The sequence below is a fragment of the Pogoniulus pusillus genome, chromosome 35, assembly GCF_015220805.1.
Source record: "Pogoniulus pusillus isolate bPogPus1 chromosome 35, bPogPus1.pri, whole genome shotgun sequence".
Classification (NCBI taxonomy): Eukaryota; Metazoa; Chordata; class Aves; order Piciformes; family Lybiidae; genus Pogoniulus; species Pogoniulus pusillus.
The window spans coordinates 13,274,887-13,290,533 of record NC_087298.1 but is presented as its reverse complement, the minus strand read 5'-3'; the positions used below and the strand labels follow the sequence as shown (position 1 = coordinate 13,290,533).

At 50.8% G+C, this 15,647-nt stretch overlaps 1 protein-coding gene across 6 annotated transcripts in view; it reads left to right on the top strand.

The window, feature by feature from the left end:
- PRRC2B (proline rich coiled-coil 2B) overlaps positions 1-15,647 on the top strand; it is a 46,028-nt gene that overhangs the window by 623 nt on the left and 29,758 nt on the right. For 3 of the 6 annotated variants that reach the window (XM_064171324.1, XM_064171319.1, XM_064171320.1), the window contains exons 2-6: positions 11,631-11,798; positions 12,735-12,912; positions 13,133-13,235; positions 14,223-14,295; positions 15,437-15,580. In XM_064171324.1, the coding sequence (XP_064027394.1) occupies positions 11,684-11,798; positions 12,735-12,912; positions 13,133-13,235; positions 14,223-14,295; positions 15,437-15,580 (613 nt within the window). In that variant the 5' untranslated portion in view covers positions 11,631-11,683. The remainder of the gene's footprint in view (positions 1-11,630; positions 11,799-12,734; positions 12,913-13,132; positions 13,236-14,222; positions 14,296-15,436; positions 15,581-15,647) is intronic. The other 3 variants (XM_064171322.1, XM_064171321.1, XM_064171323.1) reach the window with 2 other exon arrangements.

Sequence of the window (15,647 nt, the reverse complement as noted above, 5' to 3'; positions counted from 1 at the left end):
GCCCGCGGGGTGCCTGTCCCTGTGTGCGGCGGGGCTGCGTTCTCCCCTTCCCGCCGCCCGGCTCCGCGGCGGGGCGCAGCAGGGGCTGGGGGCGTTGGGGGTCCCCCCCGCAGAGGCAGGTTGTTTTTCCTCCTCGTCTGGAGCGTGGCACAAAGATATTTTTGTCGCGCCGTGTGTGCGTGTCTCAGCAAAACAAGGGGGGTGTGGGGGGCGGCATCCAGAAGGCTCGGCCGGTTTGTTGTTGTGCGGGAGCCTACAAAAGGCTGGCTGGGGCCGAAAGCTCCATCGAGGCTCGGGCGGGGGGTGTGCGGGGCAGCCGCTGAGCCTGGGAGCAAGGTCGGAGGCTGCCTGCTTTGGTGCTGGCCGAGCCCGCTCGGTGGGTTGGAAAAGATGGGTTTATTTGGTTTCAAAAAAGGACTTTTTCGTCTCTCGAGTGGGAGCAGATGTGCTGCGAGCTGGGGAAGCCCCAGTGCGGGTCTCGGGACACATGTGCTGTGCCGTCCTCGCAGCGGGGGTGGTTTGTTTAGTGGTGCTTGGTTGGGACCCAGGGGGGGATTTTCGTTCGGATGGTTGCAGACAGCCTCCCCCCCCCCCCCTCGCATCCCCGAAGTCGGAGCTGGTGAAAGAGGTATTAAACGAGCTGGGAGTTATGGGTTTTGTCAGCGAAGTTGTTTTGTTTTGTTTCTGCCTCCTGAACGTGCCGAGGGCGAGGTACTCCTTTGAGTATCAGCTCCTCAAATATTTGTGTATTGATGTTGCCGGTGTTCCGGGTGATAAGATATAATAAACAAACCTTTAGGACGTGAGTAGTTGTGTTTGGAGCAGGTATGAAGTGTGAGCACGTAGCAGTGTCTACGTTGTCTGCCGTACGGGGAGTGGGCATCCTGCCCCTTCCAGGGCTGACTCAAGGCTCAGAGTGGAAGTTTTGTTTGCATTAAGCCTTGTCTTGCAGGTGCACATGGAGCCTCCCGCGGGATGGGCCCTTTCGTGTTGTATGAATAGCTGGTCCCTGCCTTGGAGAGCTGGCTCCTGAGGAGCAGATTTTCAAGTATAAACTGGCACAGGTGTTACTTTTGGACCAGCTTTTTCCACCTTCACTTGGCACTGAAGTAGTTACACCCCAGTGGTCTAAAGGCTTGTGCTGTGGGCCATGGACTGGGGAACAGCCACCTAGAAGAGGTGAGGTAGGGGGAATTTAAGGAGAGGGTGGAGAGGCATGATTTCTGTCTGAGAAGTTGAAACACCTATACCTGCACTTTCTCTCTATTTGAGGTATTGTAGGTGGGCCTGAGTTTTACCAGGAGCACGTCTGAGATCTTCATGGGCTTGCATCTTCCCAGGACTTGTGGCCCAAGCAGTTCTTCCCAGTTAACAGAATCTATTTTGGGGTGCAGTGAAGAAGACCTCTTTGAGATGATCTAATCTTCCTTCCAATTAAAAATCAGACAAATCCCAAATCCTGGCTGAGATTCCTGGTTTGTTGGGGTGGGTTTTTTTGGTGTTAAATTACATGTTTCCTGCAGCCAGCGTGAGCACATCTGCTCTTAGCTGTGTTTTGGGTTTGTGCCTAATTTGATAGCTACGTTGAATAGAAGTTGATTCCTTTACTTATTTGTCTGGTGTGCTTTTCTGCGTGGCTGGGCTACACCAGATGTCACTCGTTTTTAGGATGCTTTCAGCAGTCTTCACTAAGGAAATATTTCTGGATGACTTGGGCAGATACCTTTCCTTAAAATAAAGGAGTAAATCAGGAGTTTTATATAGGTCTCCAAAGCTGTCATTAGGCAGTGTCTCGGTGTCTTCTTTTCTCTAGGTTTGGAGGGTTTTTATGTGGGCTTACAGCGTGTTTTGGGTGAGGTTTTGTTTTGTTTTGTTTTGTTTTTTTCTTTGTTGTGTGGGCATGAGAGCTGAAGTGAAGCTTGGCCAAGTGGCTGAAGCTGGGAAAGTAAATAATCCATACAAATGCTGGAAAGGAGATGCAGGGTTTAAAAGCATTATAGTGTTAATAAATATGAGTAATGTTTCTCAAGGATTTTTATTAAAGTGATTTTGCTTTATAGTGACAATAAAGCCTTTTATTAGAGCTTGGTGCAAAACCCAACTTCAAAGGCTAACATGCTTGAACCTTCTAAAAGGAGAGGTGGCAATGGAGTCGGTGTTTGTCTTATGCCTGACGCAGCATGCCCTGGTACCTGAGTGGGTGATGCTGTGGGACAGCCCTCAGCCCTGGTGCGTGTGCCACTGCTGCTCTTGGTTTCCTCTACCACATCTCTTCCTCCTGCAGGTACCCCATCGGAGGTGGAGCTGGGAAAGGTCAGGGCTGTGGTGCTGGGCCTGCTGGTGGGTGCATTCTGCAGCAGAGCCTGTTAGATGATCCCTGACAGTGTTGCCTGCCCGAGGCTCCAAAGCCTTGGTCGCTCAAGGCATTCCTTGGGCTTACCTGAGTAACTGAAGGTATTTAAGGATGAGCTGGGCTAGCTTTAAGTGCTGCTGCACAGAAAATAACAGTAAGCCATTTTCTTTTTCCTTCTGTGATGATAATCTGTGCAAAGAGGCTTGACTCTAGTAGCATTTCCACTTGTGTATTTCCTTGTAGGAGCAGGAGCAGCATGCACAGGAGGAACTTAGTACAGGATGGCAGCTTTAAGAGAGGGAGGGAAGGAGAGGGTTTGTCCAAGGGTGGACCCCTGTAGTTTTCCCTACTCCTCTTTTCTGTGTTTCTCATTTGTTCTGCAGCTTCTCAGTGAGTGTTTTGTCTGGGTATCAGACCTTGCCCTTCAGCTAATCGTGCTTTGGAAGTGGGTTTAGTTTTTCATGTGGCACTGACTCATTCTCCTAAGAGGTCAATAATTTCACAGCTCCTTATCACTGGTTTGGTGTTTCAAAGAAATCCAAGGGTCAGTATTGGCATGGGAGCAGCAGGTGGATGTACAGTGGGCAGGTGAGGGCTGGGCAGGTGCAGCTCTCCTTTGCAGAACATCTTTTTCTGACTGCTGAAATTAGGTGATGCTATGGAAGTCGTGGAAACCACCTTTTGAAGGGGCTTTTCAAGATAGGTGCAAACCCCAAGTGGTTCTTTGCTGCAGGAGGGAAAAATGGGGCTAAAGCAGGAGACTGTGTTGTGTTAACCCCACTGTATTGTAGCTTGGGCTCACTTGTAGTTGGTATCTCGTACTGGTGTTCAGGATGTTCTGTGTGTTCCTGTGCTTCCTGTGCAGAGATAACTGACAAGTTGGAGCTTGGGAGTGATTTATTCTGGAGCAAAAGTGTTCATAGAATCAAGCAGGTTGGAAGAGACCTCCAAGATCATCCAGCCCAGCCTAGCACCCAGCCCTGTCCAACCAACCAGACCATGGCACTAAGTGCCTCAGCCAGGCTTGGCTTCAACACCTTCAGGCACAAAGACTCCACCACCTCCCTGGGCAGCCCATTCCAAGGGCAAATCACTCTCTGAACTTGCTCCTAACATCCAGCCTACACCTCCCCCGGCACAACGTGCAACAGTGTCCCCTTGTTCAGATTTGTATAGCTGTAAATCCTGCTCCTTTTTTGGTCTAGGAGCTTTTGGACCATAATAGAAGTGAACTGGAGGCTGGTCCATCAGCCCTAGGTTGTTCTTTATTTACCTGTGGTGCTGGTTGGTTGTGAAGCTGCAGGAATGTGGGATCTGTCAGGACAGAAGGTGTTTCTGAGATGTTAAACTGTGTATGTGCAGTTTTGCAGGGAATTGTTGTACTTGGAGCCCAAATGCAGTGTCTGTGGTTTGGTTCTGAAGTGCTGGCAGGGCAGAAGGGGCAGGAGAACTCACTGTCACATCTTCAGGAGACTATGGGTATTGATTTGTGGAGGGATGGTGAGAACGATTGTACCTTTCACGAAAGGGAAGAGGTAATGGCCAGATCTGAAGCATGCAGAAGTGGAAAAGGAGGTGAAGATGAGCAAAGAAATACAGGAAAAATACCAGGAAGGCACCCCAGAGGACTGCTGTGAACTGTAGTACTTCACATGTCCACAGGGCTTCAGGTAAGCTATTGGAGCATCCTCCTAGCCTTTGAGTTTCAGGTGAGCAACACTTCAAAGAGGCAATCTGTGGAGCATTTGCAGTTAGCACCTTGATGGAAGAGATGTGGTGTAGAGTCCTTCATGGCTAGCTGCTGAGACAGTGTAGACAAAATGTGGTGGTGGTGGTGGTGCTGATGCTGCAAGGAGTGAATAGGGATGGCTTTGAAGAGCTTGCATTGGGACTTTGCCTCCCCCAGACACTTCTCATGTGGGAATACAGTGATTTTTTTTTTTAAGTGTTCTGCAGTGGGGTAGGTTCTTGAGCTCTTCCTACCTGTATGTGGGCTGGGAGCCCGTACAAAAGCCTCGAGTGTGCTTGTTCAGTGTGGAGTGGGCTGTGAAGCAGGCAGGGGAGTGAGTGGAGACATGCTCAAGAAACACTTCTTCATGGCTGCAGTAGTACCAAGTATGGGTGTATCTCTTTTCTCACATCACCAGAGAACCAAGCTCCCACCCAGCAGCTAAACCTCCCAGTCCACCATTTAGGAGCAGATTCACGAGCTCTGGGTGTTACTGTGTCAGAAACCTGCATCCGAGCACAGCAGTGCCTTTGGCAGTGCGCTGAGAGCTGTGTATGGGGTGATTCCCTTAGGAGGTGTTGGCAGCGTTCCCAGCTTGCAGACCTGCTCTGGAGCAGGGCTTCATGCTACTGTTGGCCCCACAGCACTGGGAATGCAGTGGGATTCAGAGGGTGAGTTCCAGCCCCAGAACGTGGGGGACTTGTTTTTGCTGTTGGGTAGCAAAGCAGAGTTCTGTGGTGTCGTTTTCCCGTCTGGACAGAAGAGGTGAGGCTCTCACACCTTGTCATCTGTGCCCTGTAAATATCTATGCAAATTAAAGCATCTGTGAAGCGTTTCCACCTCCTGTCTGGCACTTCCAGTCCGCATGTCCAGCGCAGAGGCCAGGATGCTTAGCTCTCCAGAAAAGCCACAGCTACCTAAAGATACCTACAGCTCCTTTCTTCAAAGGCCTGCACTGCTCTGCTTGTAGCCTGATTTCTTCCCACTGTGTGCCTGTGTCCTTTTCCCATCGGATTGCTGTTAGCATCCTTGGCAATCATCTGTAGGCGAAACGGCTCCTGTGAAGAGGCTTCCCGGCAGAAGGGCTGCTGTGCAGTGCCGCATTGCCCTGCTGCTCCTCAGCCTGGGGAACCCAGAGCTGTCCTTCTTGGAAGCTTCAGCACCTGCAGTGTTTCTGAACTGCAGGCCTGTCTGAACTGCTTGTAATCTTATTAATGGTTCGAACCATGCTACATCACTCTTGGTGGCTGTGGGAAGTGGGAGAGATCTAATGGGGAGGGATCTATTCAGCTCTTGCCAGGGCAGCCTTGTACTCTGCAGAGTATGTGCTGGCCTGCCGGGCTCTAGAGATGCCTGCCAGAGGAGCTGCTGTCAGCATCTTGGAGAGAAACAGGACATGAGGGATCTGCTTGGTGGGAGTGTGTAAGAACCCTTCCTTGTGTGTGCAGTGAGGGACTGGTGTTTGCTGCCTGATGATGAGTATCACAGAATCCCAGCCTAGTGGGTGCTGGGAGGGACCTCTTGGAGATCATCTAGGCTGTCCCTCCTGCCGAAGCAGAGTCAACCCAGAACAGGTTGCTCAGAGTCTCATCCAGGTGGGGTTGAAATCACTCCACAGAAAGAGACTCCACAGCCTCTCTGGGCAGCCTGCTCCATTGGGTTTTAGCTCATCTTTCTCATCATAAAGATAACCTTTTGTGCATAACCTGAGTGAGAGCTGGATTCCTGAACAGCCAGCCTGAGAGTGGAGAGGGGTTAGCAAAGCCCAGAGCAGGTAGTGAGGCACATCAGCACAAGGTAAGCACCACCTCCCCGTTCCAGTGTGAGCCTGAGAGAGCAGAACTGCTTACTCAACAGCTGGTGGCATTTGTGTAGAAAGAGCTCTGTCTGTTCCTGGGAAAAAAAGCTGTTAACCCTAAAGGCTGCCAGCTTTGTTCTGATTTCATCTCTTGGAGCTGTGGCATCTCTGATTTCCTCTCTGCTTGTTTGCCAGAAAAGCTGTGGGGCCCTCTGGAGCAATGGGCAGGACTGGGCCAGCAGACACAGAACCTCCACTGGGAGAGGTTGTTTAGACGTGGCAGGAGCTGCTGTGATGAATTCCTTCCTTGTGTGACTTCTCTACAGCTCATTCTCGGTGTTCAAGGCCTCATTGTCTCTGAGGCTCTTAGCAGTGCGAATTTGGGTGACAGGGGCAGAAACCTGAGCCCTGGGACCCCCAACCCTACCCACAGTGTTACTTGAGCAGAGTGTTTCTCTTTGGTTACCCAGCCTGTAAAATAGGGCTGGCAGTGCCAACCCTGTTACCCATCAGGAGATTCCTGCTAGCTCTTTTGCAGTCTTGCTTGTGTTGCTCAGATACCTACGTGCCCAGCTTACCTTGCAGTTCAGCTGGACGTTGCCAGGAGCTTTCTGAGCAGGTGCTGCCAGAAGAGCATTACTGCCAGGGATTTCTTTTGTATTGGGATTTAAGTTGCATCCATGTATTCTCCGTGGACATTCCTATCTCAAAGGAACCTGAGTAGGGCAGAGTGGAGGCAGAATCCCTTTGGAGGCTGTAGGTGGTGTGCTCTAGCTCTAGGGTCCTTGGCTATGGAGTGTCTGTGTGTTCTTTGCCCTTCCTCATCTGGCAGGACCTAGTGCCACGTTCAGGCCCTTTTTCAGGGGCACCAACAAATCTCTTGGCAGCTCCCTCTGAAAACAATGCAATGGAGGGACATGAAGTGGCTTCTTGTGGCCTGGATTCATGCTACAAGCTCTGCCTGCTGCACAGCTCTTCTGCATTCATCCTATTGGCTTTATGCTTGGATGCAGATGCTCTCCTGTTGCTGCTGAATGCTCATCTGGTTCCTTCCCTGCTAGGCTGATGATCCCTGCCTGGGCCCAGACAGGGCTTCTAGAGGGGATATACATGCATCTGGCACCAAGCCCCCACGGCAGCTGGTCACACTGTTCCACCAAAGCTCTTCCAAGGGCAGCCAGTGGTGTCTTTCATTGCTGAGGCAGGTGGTGGCTGTTTCACAAAGAGGTGACTCTTGGTGGGCCATGTTCCAGGAGTGGTGTTATCTCCCTGTTGACAGATGTTTAGCTATGAGAAGTACCAGCAGAGTTGACTGTGTGTATTTAAAGAAGAGTCAACATCACTAATCTTCTGTAAAACAACACTATGGTTTTTAAAAGGTTTCACATTACCAGGAACAGCAGAAACCATGGCAGATTTCAGCTGAACAGTCACTTCAGACTGTTTGTTTCTGAAAGCTCAGTTCAGCTTTGCAGCCTGTGAGTTTCTGAGCAATTTGTATAGAATGGCAAGTCAAGAATCTCTCTGCTTCTAGAGAAAAGCCTTTTCACTCTTAATCTCCATCCTGTGGCTTCGGTTTGTATTTGCTGCTGGGGAGTAAGCAGAGAGCAAAGGTCTGCAGTGGTCTTGGGCCCTTTGCCCAGGTGACTGTGCCCAGTGGTGTGCGAGGAGCTGGAGTGATTTCCTCGTATGTGTGTGTGTTAGCTTTCATGAATCTGTTTGCCCTGGGAAATTAAGGCTGGCTACCTTCCAGCTCCATCCAGCCCTTGTGAACAAAACACCAGCCTCCTTCCTACGTGGATTTACAAAGAGCTTTGCAGACAGTCCCCTTCACCAGGAGTCTCTCCCCATGCCTGTGGTTTCAGCTTGGGGGTTTCTGGTTGTTAAACAGTGCCAGCAACTTAAGGTTTTCACCTGGCTCTTCATGCAGGACAGGCTCCCTGCTTGGTAGATCCCTGCTGTAGCTCAAGGGCTTACATGCTCTGGCACTTCATTTTGTCACTGTTGCTCTCTGGATTGGGATGTGTCCCTTTAAAATGCAGTTGGAGTGGGGGTAATACTCAAACATCAAATTCAGGACACTGTGCTGTGGACATGAAGGCTCCTGGATAGCAGAGCTCTGCCCAGAAGTGAGTCTGGTGCAGTTATTTCCCCCCTGGGGTCTCAGTGTGACTGGTTACATTGCAGGGTTTTCAGAGCCCCCTGAGACTTGGTGTTTTCCACTCTGGTGCTGTCCCTGGGTATCATGGAGTTACAAAATGGTTTAGGTTGGAAGTGACCTCAAAGATCATCTAGTTCCAACCCCTTGTCATGGGCAGGGACATCTCTGGCTAGACGAGGTTGTCGTGGGAGGTGTTGCTTGTCCTGAGAACAGAAAGAGCTAAGCTCCATGCTAAACCTTCCTCCAGAGACCTTTGTGAACCCAGAGGGTTGGAACTTAAGTTCCCTTCCAACCCAGACTATTCTGTGGTTCTGTGGCTGTGTAATGAGGGAAGCAGACCGGTGTGGTGACAGCCCTGGGGGGCTCTGCGGCCTCGGAGAGATGCTGTGGGTGGCCTGGGTGCTGAGTGATCTCCATGGGCAGTAACGCCCACGGACCAGCTCGCATCTGCAGCTGGCTGCTGTCAGGAGGGACAGGCAGCAGGTCCCTGCCTGTGGGACGGCTCTGGCTTGGCTCAGCAGCCTCTTTGCACAGTGACCCCGTGGGAATTGCCTCACCTCTCCGTGGACTTGTTTTCCCCTTTGGAGCGCACACAACACGCAAACAAAGCTGCGTTTCACCTTTCCAGCTTCAAAGTGTGGAAGGAGTTCAAAGTAAACTTCATTTATCCAGGCAGCAGTGGTGGCTGTCCCAGAAAGTATGACAAGGGGCTTTATCCCAGCGTGTCCCCAGCTCCTCTGCTCTGAAGTGGTTGTTTATTCCTCCTGCATCCTTTTAATGATATAAGATGTAATCAAGAGGCAGCTGAGACCCGGTTACATAACTGGTTGTCAGGGTTTCTCTTTGCAGCCTTGCCCTCTGTGCTGTTTGCATGCTGGCTTTCAGGAGCTTGGGGATTTTCTGTTACCTCCTGAACCTGATGTAGGAGTTTGGTTGGTTGGTTGCTTTTTTTTTTTTTTTGTTTATCTGGTGGTGGTTTTGGTTTGGTTTTTGTTGTTGTTTTGATTCGTTGTTGCTTGCCTTGGTTGTTTGTTTTTGTTTTTCCTAATGCTTAACTAATTTTATCTGGTTTCACTTTTCTAAACCTCAAAATGGATTTTACTGCTTGGGGTTTTATGAGGTTGGTAGGGGACTGGAGTGGTCGGGATTGACCCTGGGCCAGGCTCTCTGCAAGCCTTCATTTACCTCTTAAGAGCAGGTGACTGCTCTCTCCAGGGCAGCCGAGGGCTGGCGTGTATCTCCCTCTGCTCTTCGCTCTGCTCCAGGGCTCCCCACAACTCTGCCAGTTCAAACAGGTCATTGTTCTCTCAGCCTGGCTTCTGCTTTCTTGCCAAGTCCCTGCTAATGAGGGCTTTTTCTCCCTATCTCTTTTATGTTTGTCCTACTAATAAAATACATGGAAATGGACAAGCGTGGAGGCAACTGTTGTTTTCTTTGGCACGTGGTGGCCACCTGAGCAAAGACTGAGCCAGGCTGGGGGCAAAGACCTCTTTGCTACTCTGCAGGAAAAGGCTCTTCAAGAGTGCCAGCCAGCCCCGTGGCCTTCGTGCTGCAGCCCCACCCGATGGTCCAGCAGTGGTGGCTGCGAGGGGCTTTGTGTAAAACCCGGTGTTATTCCTGAGCACCGCAGGGATGCTGTTACTGAGTGACAGAAAATGCTTTCCTTCCTCTATCCCTGACCACACTGCTGGCTGCCTCACACACGGCAGTCCTCAGCTTCTCAGTTGTGCCAGCCCTGATGTGAAGCCTGCAATCCAAAAGCTCACTGCATGGTACCAGGTTTTCTGGTCAAAAACTTGCCCCCCTGGCGGTAGCCTTTAGATGGGTTTGACTCTGCTCGTTGCAGACGGCAGGATGCTCTCAACCTGGCCGGGTCCACCATGAAGTGTGATGGCCTAATCCTCTTAGCTGGGGATGATCGTGTCTGATAAGGCATTGCTGGAAGGTAGAAGAGCCTCTGCCCAGCTATTATTGCTTTCAGAAAGAGCAAAGTGGTTTGACTGCCTCTGAAAGGTGCTGGATGCGTTTCAGGAAGGGTGAGGGGTGGGAAGGTCCAATTTATGCAGCATTTTACTGTGTACTCCAGCACGGTTGCAGCCCTAAGATGGGACCTAGCAGATGGTGTAATAATTCTGCCAGCAGTTTTAAGGCTTGAAGTGGAGGCTTTTACAACACAAAATCTGGAAGTCTAAATTCCCTGTGAAAAGGTTAGGTTAAGCTCTTAGATTTGAGAAAATTTAGCACAGAGAATTACAGCTGGAAAAAAAAGAGAGGTCTGTTATAAAGAAACAAAGTTTATTTTTGCCATAGAAGCTGACCTGCAGTCTGCACATTCTCCCAGTTTCAGCCCTGTCCTGGGCTCCCAAGAACCAGAATGTGAAAGTAAAGAAGGGAGCCAGCAAAGATCAGTGAGAAATTAGCAAACCACAGCCTTTGTGAGGAGTGTGTTTATAGCTGAGAATGCTCTTGACCTGTAATCTTCCCTAATAAAGTGTTTTCAGCATTGACAGTAGAGCTGCTGAACCCACAGGCTCAAGAGTCAGAACCTCTTTAATTGGAGCAGTTTTTCTGGACTCCTTAGCTCTCTCTGGACAGCAGAGGGGAAAAGGAAATTGGAAGATACAATCCTGTTGCCTTCAGGTGATGCTTGTGATGCTTTCAGAGCATTCATTGCTGCTGCATTAGCTGTCAATTGCTGTGGCCAGCCTGGAACCATTATCCTAACCATTACCTGGCTGCCAGTGCTGCAGTGAGGAACCCAGTGCTGCATTCCAGTGTGCTGTAAGATGCAGTGTTTTCTGTCATTGTTAGAGTTGCTCTTTAAAACAAGGACTGTGTTCATCACCCTCTCTTGTGTCCTTCAACTTCAAGAGTCAATGAATCACTAAGGTTGGAGAAGACCTCGCAGGTCATCAAGGGGTTGGACTGGATGATCTCTTCGGGTCCCTTCCAACCCCTGACATCCTGTGAACACCTCTTCAGCACTGGAGTGGCAGGAAAAAAAACACTGATGAGAAGTTTCTGCAGCTCTCCTTGTTCACCTTAAATCCCACAAGCTTCTTGTGAGCTGAGAGGGTTGGGGTTGTTAAGTTTGGAGAAGAGAAGGCTCTGAGGGGATCTTACTGTGGCCTTCCAGTATCTGAAGTGGGCTACAGGAAAGCTGGGAAGAGACTTCTTAGGGTGTCAGGTAATGGTAGGACTGTGGAGAACGGATCCAAGTTAGAGGAGAGGAGATTTAGATTAGATGTCAGGAAGAAGGGTGGTGAGGAAATGGAACAGGTTGCCCAGGGAGGTGGTGGAAGCCTCATCCCTGGATGTTTTTAAGGCCAGGCTGGATGAGGCTCTGGGCAACCTGATCTAGGGAAAAGTGTCCCTGCCCATGGCAGGGGGTTTGGAACTGGATGGTCCTCGAGGTCTCTTCCAACCCTGTGACGATTCTGTGATTTGGAGGGTGTTAAAGCCTTGCAGCTTGGTGCTTCTGCTAGCACCACAGCTGCAGTTCTGGCACTTGTGTGTACTTTACTTTGGACTTGTCTGTGGCTGAATAATCCTTTTGATGGCCTTCCCCTGGTTCCCTTCCTGTTAAAAGGCAGATCGGGAGCGGCGCAGAGCAATTTCCTTACTAGATGACATTTCATCGCAATGTCCGATCGTTTGGGGCAAATAACCAAGGGAAAGGATGGGAAAAGCAAGTACTCCACACTCAGCCTGTTTGATAAGTATAAAGGAAAGTCAATAGAAGCTATCAGAACTACAGGTAAGAAACCTTCAGAAAACTCCTTTTGGTGTCTTCCAAGGGTGCTGCTGCGAGCTAGTTGAGGCGCTTGGAGCAGCGGGTAGGATGCTGGCCCGGCTGCTGCCTAAGTCTGTGTTTTATTAGGAGTTGAAGGCAAATGTCTGTGGTTCTTTGTGCTGCTGGTGCTGGAGAGATGTGGAGGAGTTACAGCGAAGCAGCTGGGATGCTCTTGGCCCTTCTGTTTGGCCTGTGGCCTTACTGCAAAGCCATCAAGCTGCAGACTTGAGTGAGAGCCTTACTAAGGCCTTAGGCTTCACTGAGACAGGGCAGTTAAGCTTACTGAAGTGCCTTACATTGGTCAGACCTCGTGTGAGATGAGAGTCCAGGGCTGAAGGCCTCTGGGGAAGAACCTGAGAACCAGAAGTAGATGGTGAGGTCAAAAATAAAACCCTAAAATGGAGACATGGCCTGGATTGGTTCTGGATTTGATGTGGGAGTAAAAACAAACCAACCAATAAAGTAAACCACCTTGTTAGTCAGTGTGAGCTGGTGAGCAGGGCTGGGGAGCCAGGCCTCAGGGCTCCTGCCTTGGGTAGCCAGGCTGTCTGCAAAGGCATGAGGTGAGGTGGCCATGTCCCCGAGCTGTGAAAGGCTGCTGCTGCTTCCCTTGGGGAAGTGAAAGAGGATGATCTGCAGGGGTGCTAAAAGACCCTGTGAGCATTTGCTGTGAGGGAGAATTCTTCCTCCTTCCCTCTTGTTGGGGCAGGCTGCCTGTGAGCCAGCTGCTGCAGCAGCCAACTGCTGCTTCGCTGCGCTCCTGTGGGAAATGACCTGTGTGTTGACACAGCAGTGGAGTGGCTTCTGTTGGGACTGCACTCAGCCACGGTGTGCTCCTGGCAGTTACTGACCTAGCAGGGTGGAGCCCTCTCTCACCTGCCTGTGTCTCTCTTGCACCAGTTATTCCTAGACATGGCTTGCAGAGTCTTGGGAAAGTTGCTGCTGCCCGGCGCATGCCACCTCCTGCAAACTTGCCTAGCTTGAAGTCTGAGAACAAAGGAAACGACCCCAACATCATTATAGTACCCAAGGACGGTACAGGATGGGCAAACAAGCAGGATCAGCCAGACCAAAAGAGGTTGGTAGAACCACTCCTTGCTAGCTTCTGTCAGACAGGCGGCAGCAGTCGCTCACTGCTGTGCTGTGCATTGGACCCTGCAGCACTCAGTTTAGTGTTGCCCTTGCCAGTGCAGAGCCAGCCTTAGCTTGATCTTTCATCAGCTGCTCTGGTGCTGGAGTGGTTCGTCTGCATCCTTCCCCCCATCCCCTCTGATCTCACCTCTGCTGTCTCTCTTCAGTTCCAGTGTGACGGCTGCACAGCTGCAGGAGTCGCTGCCGCAGCAGGGTTTGCAGAAATCTGTCTCCAATTTACAGAAGCCGACACAGTCAATCAGTCAGGAGGTAGGGCTGTGGCTGCCCCCCTGCTGCCCCCTGCCCCCCACAGCTGCAGGGTTTTCTTTCTTTGCCTGCCTTGCCTTGCACAAGTGAGACTTGACAGCCTGCACATCACAGAACTGCTCCTGGATAATAATTCTTGTACAGTGGATTGTCTTGACTCCCAAGGCACTGTGCCCCTGCAGTGTTGGGCTGCAGGTGGAACACAGCTCTGTGCACTTTACCTCTGTGCCTTTCCAGTGTGTGCAGAAAGTCTAGCTTCAAGCTAGCAAGAATGGCTGGAATGTGGGATGCCTGGTTAGCACTTTAAACTCATTTATTTTGGGTCTAATTCAAGTGTCGCTTGGTGACAGCAGATCCAGCTCTTGCTCCCAGCCTGATGAGCCTTGATAAGAAGAGATCTGGTCATGTGGGAGAAGTAGCAAGTGTCAGGACCTGAAAAAGCTACTGGCAAGTAAGGAAGCCTCCCCAGAGAGTGCTGGGACCTGCTCCTTCGGTGCTGTGGATTCAGCACTTTGAGCTTGAAAACAAATTCCCAGCCCTTGAGGCCTGGGGAAATCAGGGCAGGAGTTGTGTGGTGGAGAGAGGAGTGGTCAATGCCTGGGGAGGTAGAGTAGCTTCGAGCTGAGGTGTATCATGGAACAAATCTACAAGATTTAAGAGGGACCATTTGGAAGAAGACAACAGAACAAGGGAAGGCTTGATTAGAGTGAGGAGAGCAGGAGGTTTGGGGAAGTGGTGAGGATGAACCGAGCTGAGAGGCAGGGCAGAGAAGAGGATTTTTGCTGTGGCATTATAGTACACTGGAGTGGGGAGCAGCCAAGGGAGCAGCCAACTTTAGCTCCAGCAGGAAGAGGCAGACCTGTGGGTATCCAGTGACACCTGGGCGATTTAGAGGTTTGGAGCATAGCAGCTGCCAGCCAGGAAATGAAGCAGTCACAAGACCTGACTGATCTGCAGACATTATGGGTTTGTGTTTTGTTTTGTTTTCAGAGTACAAATTCAGTGCCAGGTGGACCAAAGTCATGGGCACAGCTGAATGGAAAGCCAGCAGGACAAGAAGGTGGTGAGTGTGATAAACAGAAATGGAGCTGGGTGTGGGCTTCTTGCAGCCAGGCATGAGGTGGGGTGGACTCCTTTTTCTCCCTGCCTTCCCTGTCTAGACTGCTGTGGAATGAGCCACTGCTGTCCTGGTTGTAGTGCAGAGAGGCCATACTGTGAGTCATGCTTTTAATCTGTGTAGACTGGCGTGATGCAGCAGCATCTGTTCAGGTCTGCTGGTTCAAGACACAGCTTGGACAGAATGTGTCTCATCACCGCTTCAACCAGAATGGCTCAGGCACTTAGAAAGCAGCAGGGAGTTCTGAGAGGAGAAGGTTTTGAAGAAGAAAGGAAACCTTTCCCCCCTCTTAAGCATTTTCATCGTCCCAGAGCAGTGCTAAATGAAGGTGCAGAAAACAGAGTAGAAAAGGGGATGGGTTGGTGTAGAAGAAAAGGAAGGAGGAGAGAGGATATCAGAGACTGGAAATGTGGCTTCAAACTAGAGAAGAACAGATTTAGATTGGATGTTAGGAACAAGTTCTGCACCATGAGGGTAGTGGGGCGTGAGGACTGGTTGCCCAGGGAGGTGGTTGGGGCCCCATCCATGGAGATATTCAAGGTGAGGCTTGACAGGGCTCTGATCTAGTTGAAAGTGTCCCTGCCGACTGCAGAGGGGGTTGGACTAGATGACCTTTGGAGGCCTTTTGCAGCCCAGACCATTCTGTGGTTCTCTCTTTTCATGGGCCAGAAATTGGAACAATTTCCCTGGTAGAATGAGATCCGAGCAGAGAAGAGTCTGGGTAGAAATGTGAGCTCCTGGCTAGCAGTGCTGTCTGTGAGCCATTTTGCAGAGCTGATGGCTCTGCCCCAGGGTCAGTTTTGTACTTCACAAAGATGATGGGAAGCTGAGAGGGTTCACACTGACTTGGCTGAATGTGAGAATTTAAGTAGAGCCCCCGAGTGCAGGGTGTGGGAGTGCCGGGTGAGGATGTGTTGTGCTGCTGCTGACAGTGTCTGAGGCTGTTGTGGATGGCAGCAGAGGTGTTGGCACGCTAGGAACTGGGGTTGGAATATGCTGGAGGCCCAGGTTCTCTGGGGAGCACGTTTGCAGGGAGTTGAAGGAGTGGAAAGATCTCCTCTGATTGCCTGCCTTGTTTGTCTGACAGGTTCAAGGGCCTCAAGCCGACTGTTATCCTTCTCTCCCGAGGAATTTCCGACGCTGAAAGCAGCTGGCGAGCAGGACAAGGTTGGCAAAGAAAAGGGCGCCTTAGATCCGTCGTATGGGCCAGGACCAAGCCTCCGCCCCCAGAGTAAGTGCAGGACTGGGCTGTTCTGCTTCATCCCAGCTCAGAATCCCATAGGCTCACAGGAGGATCA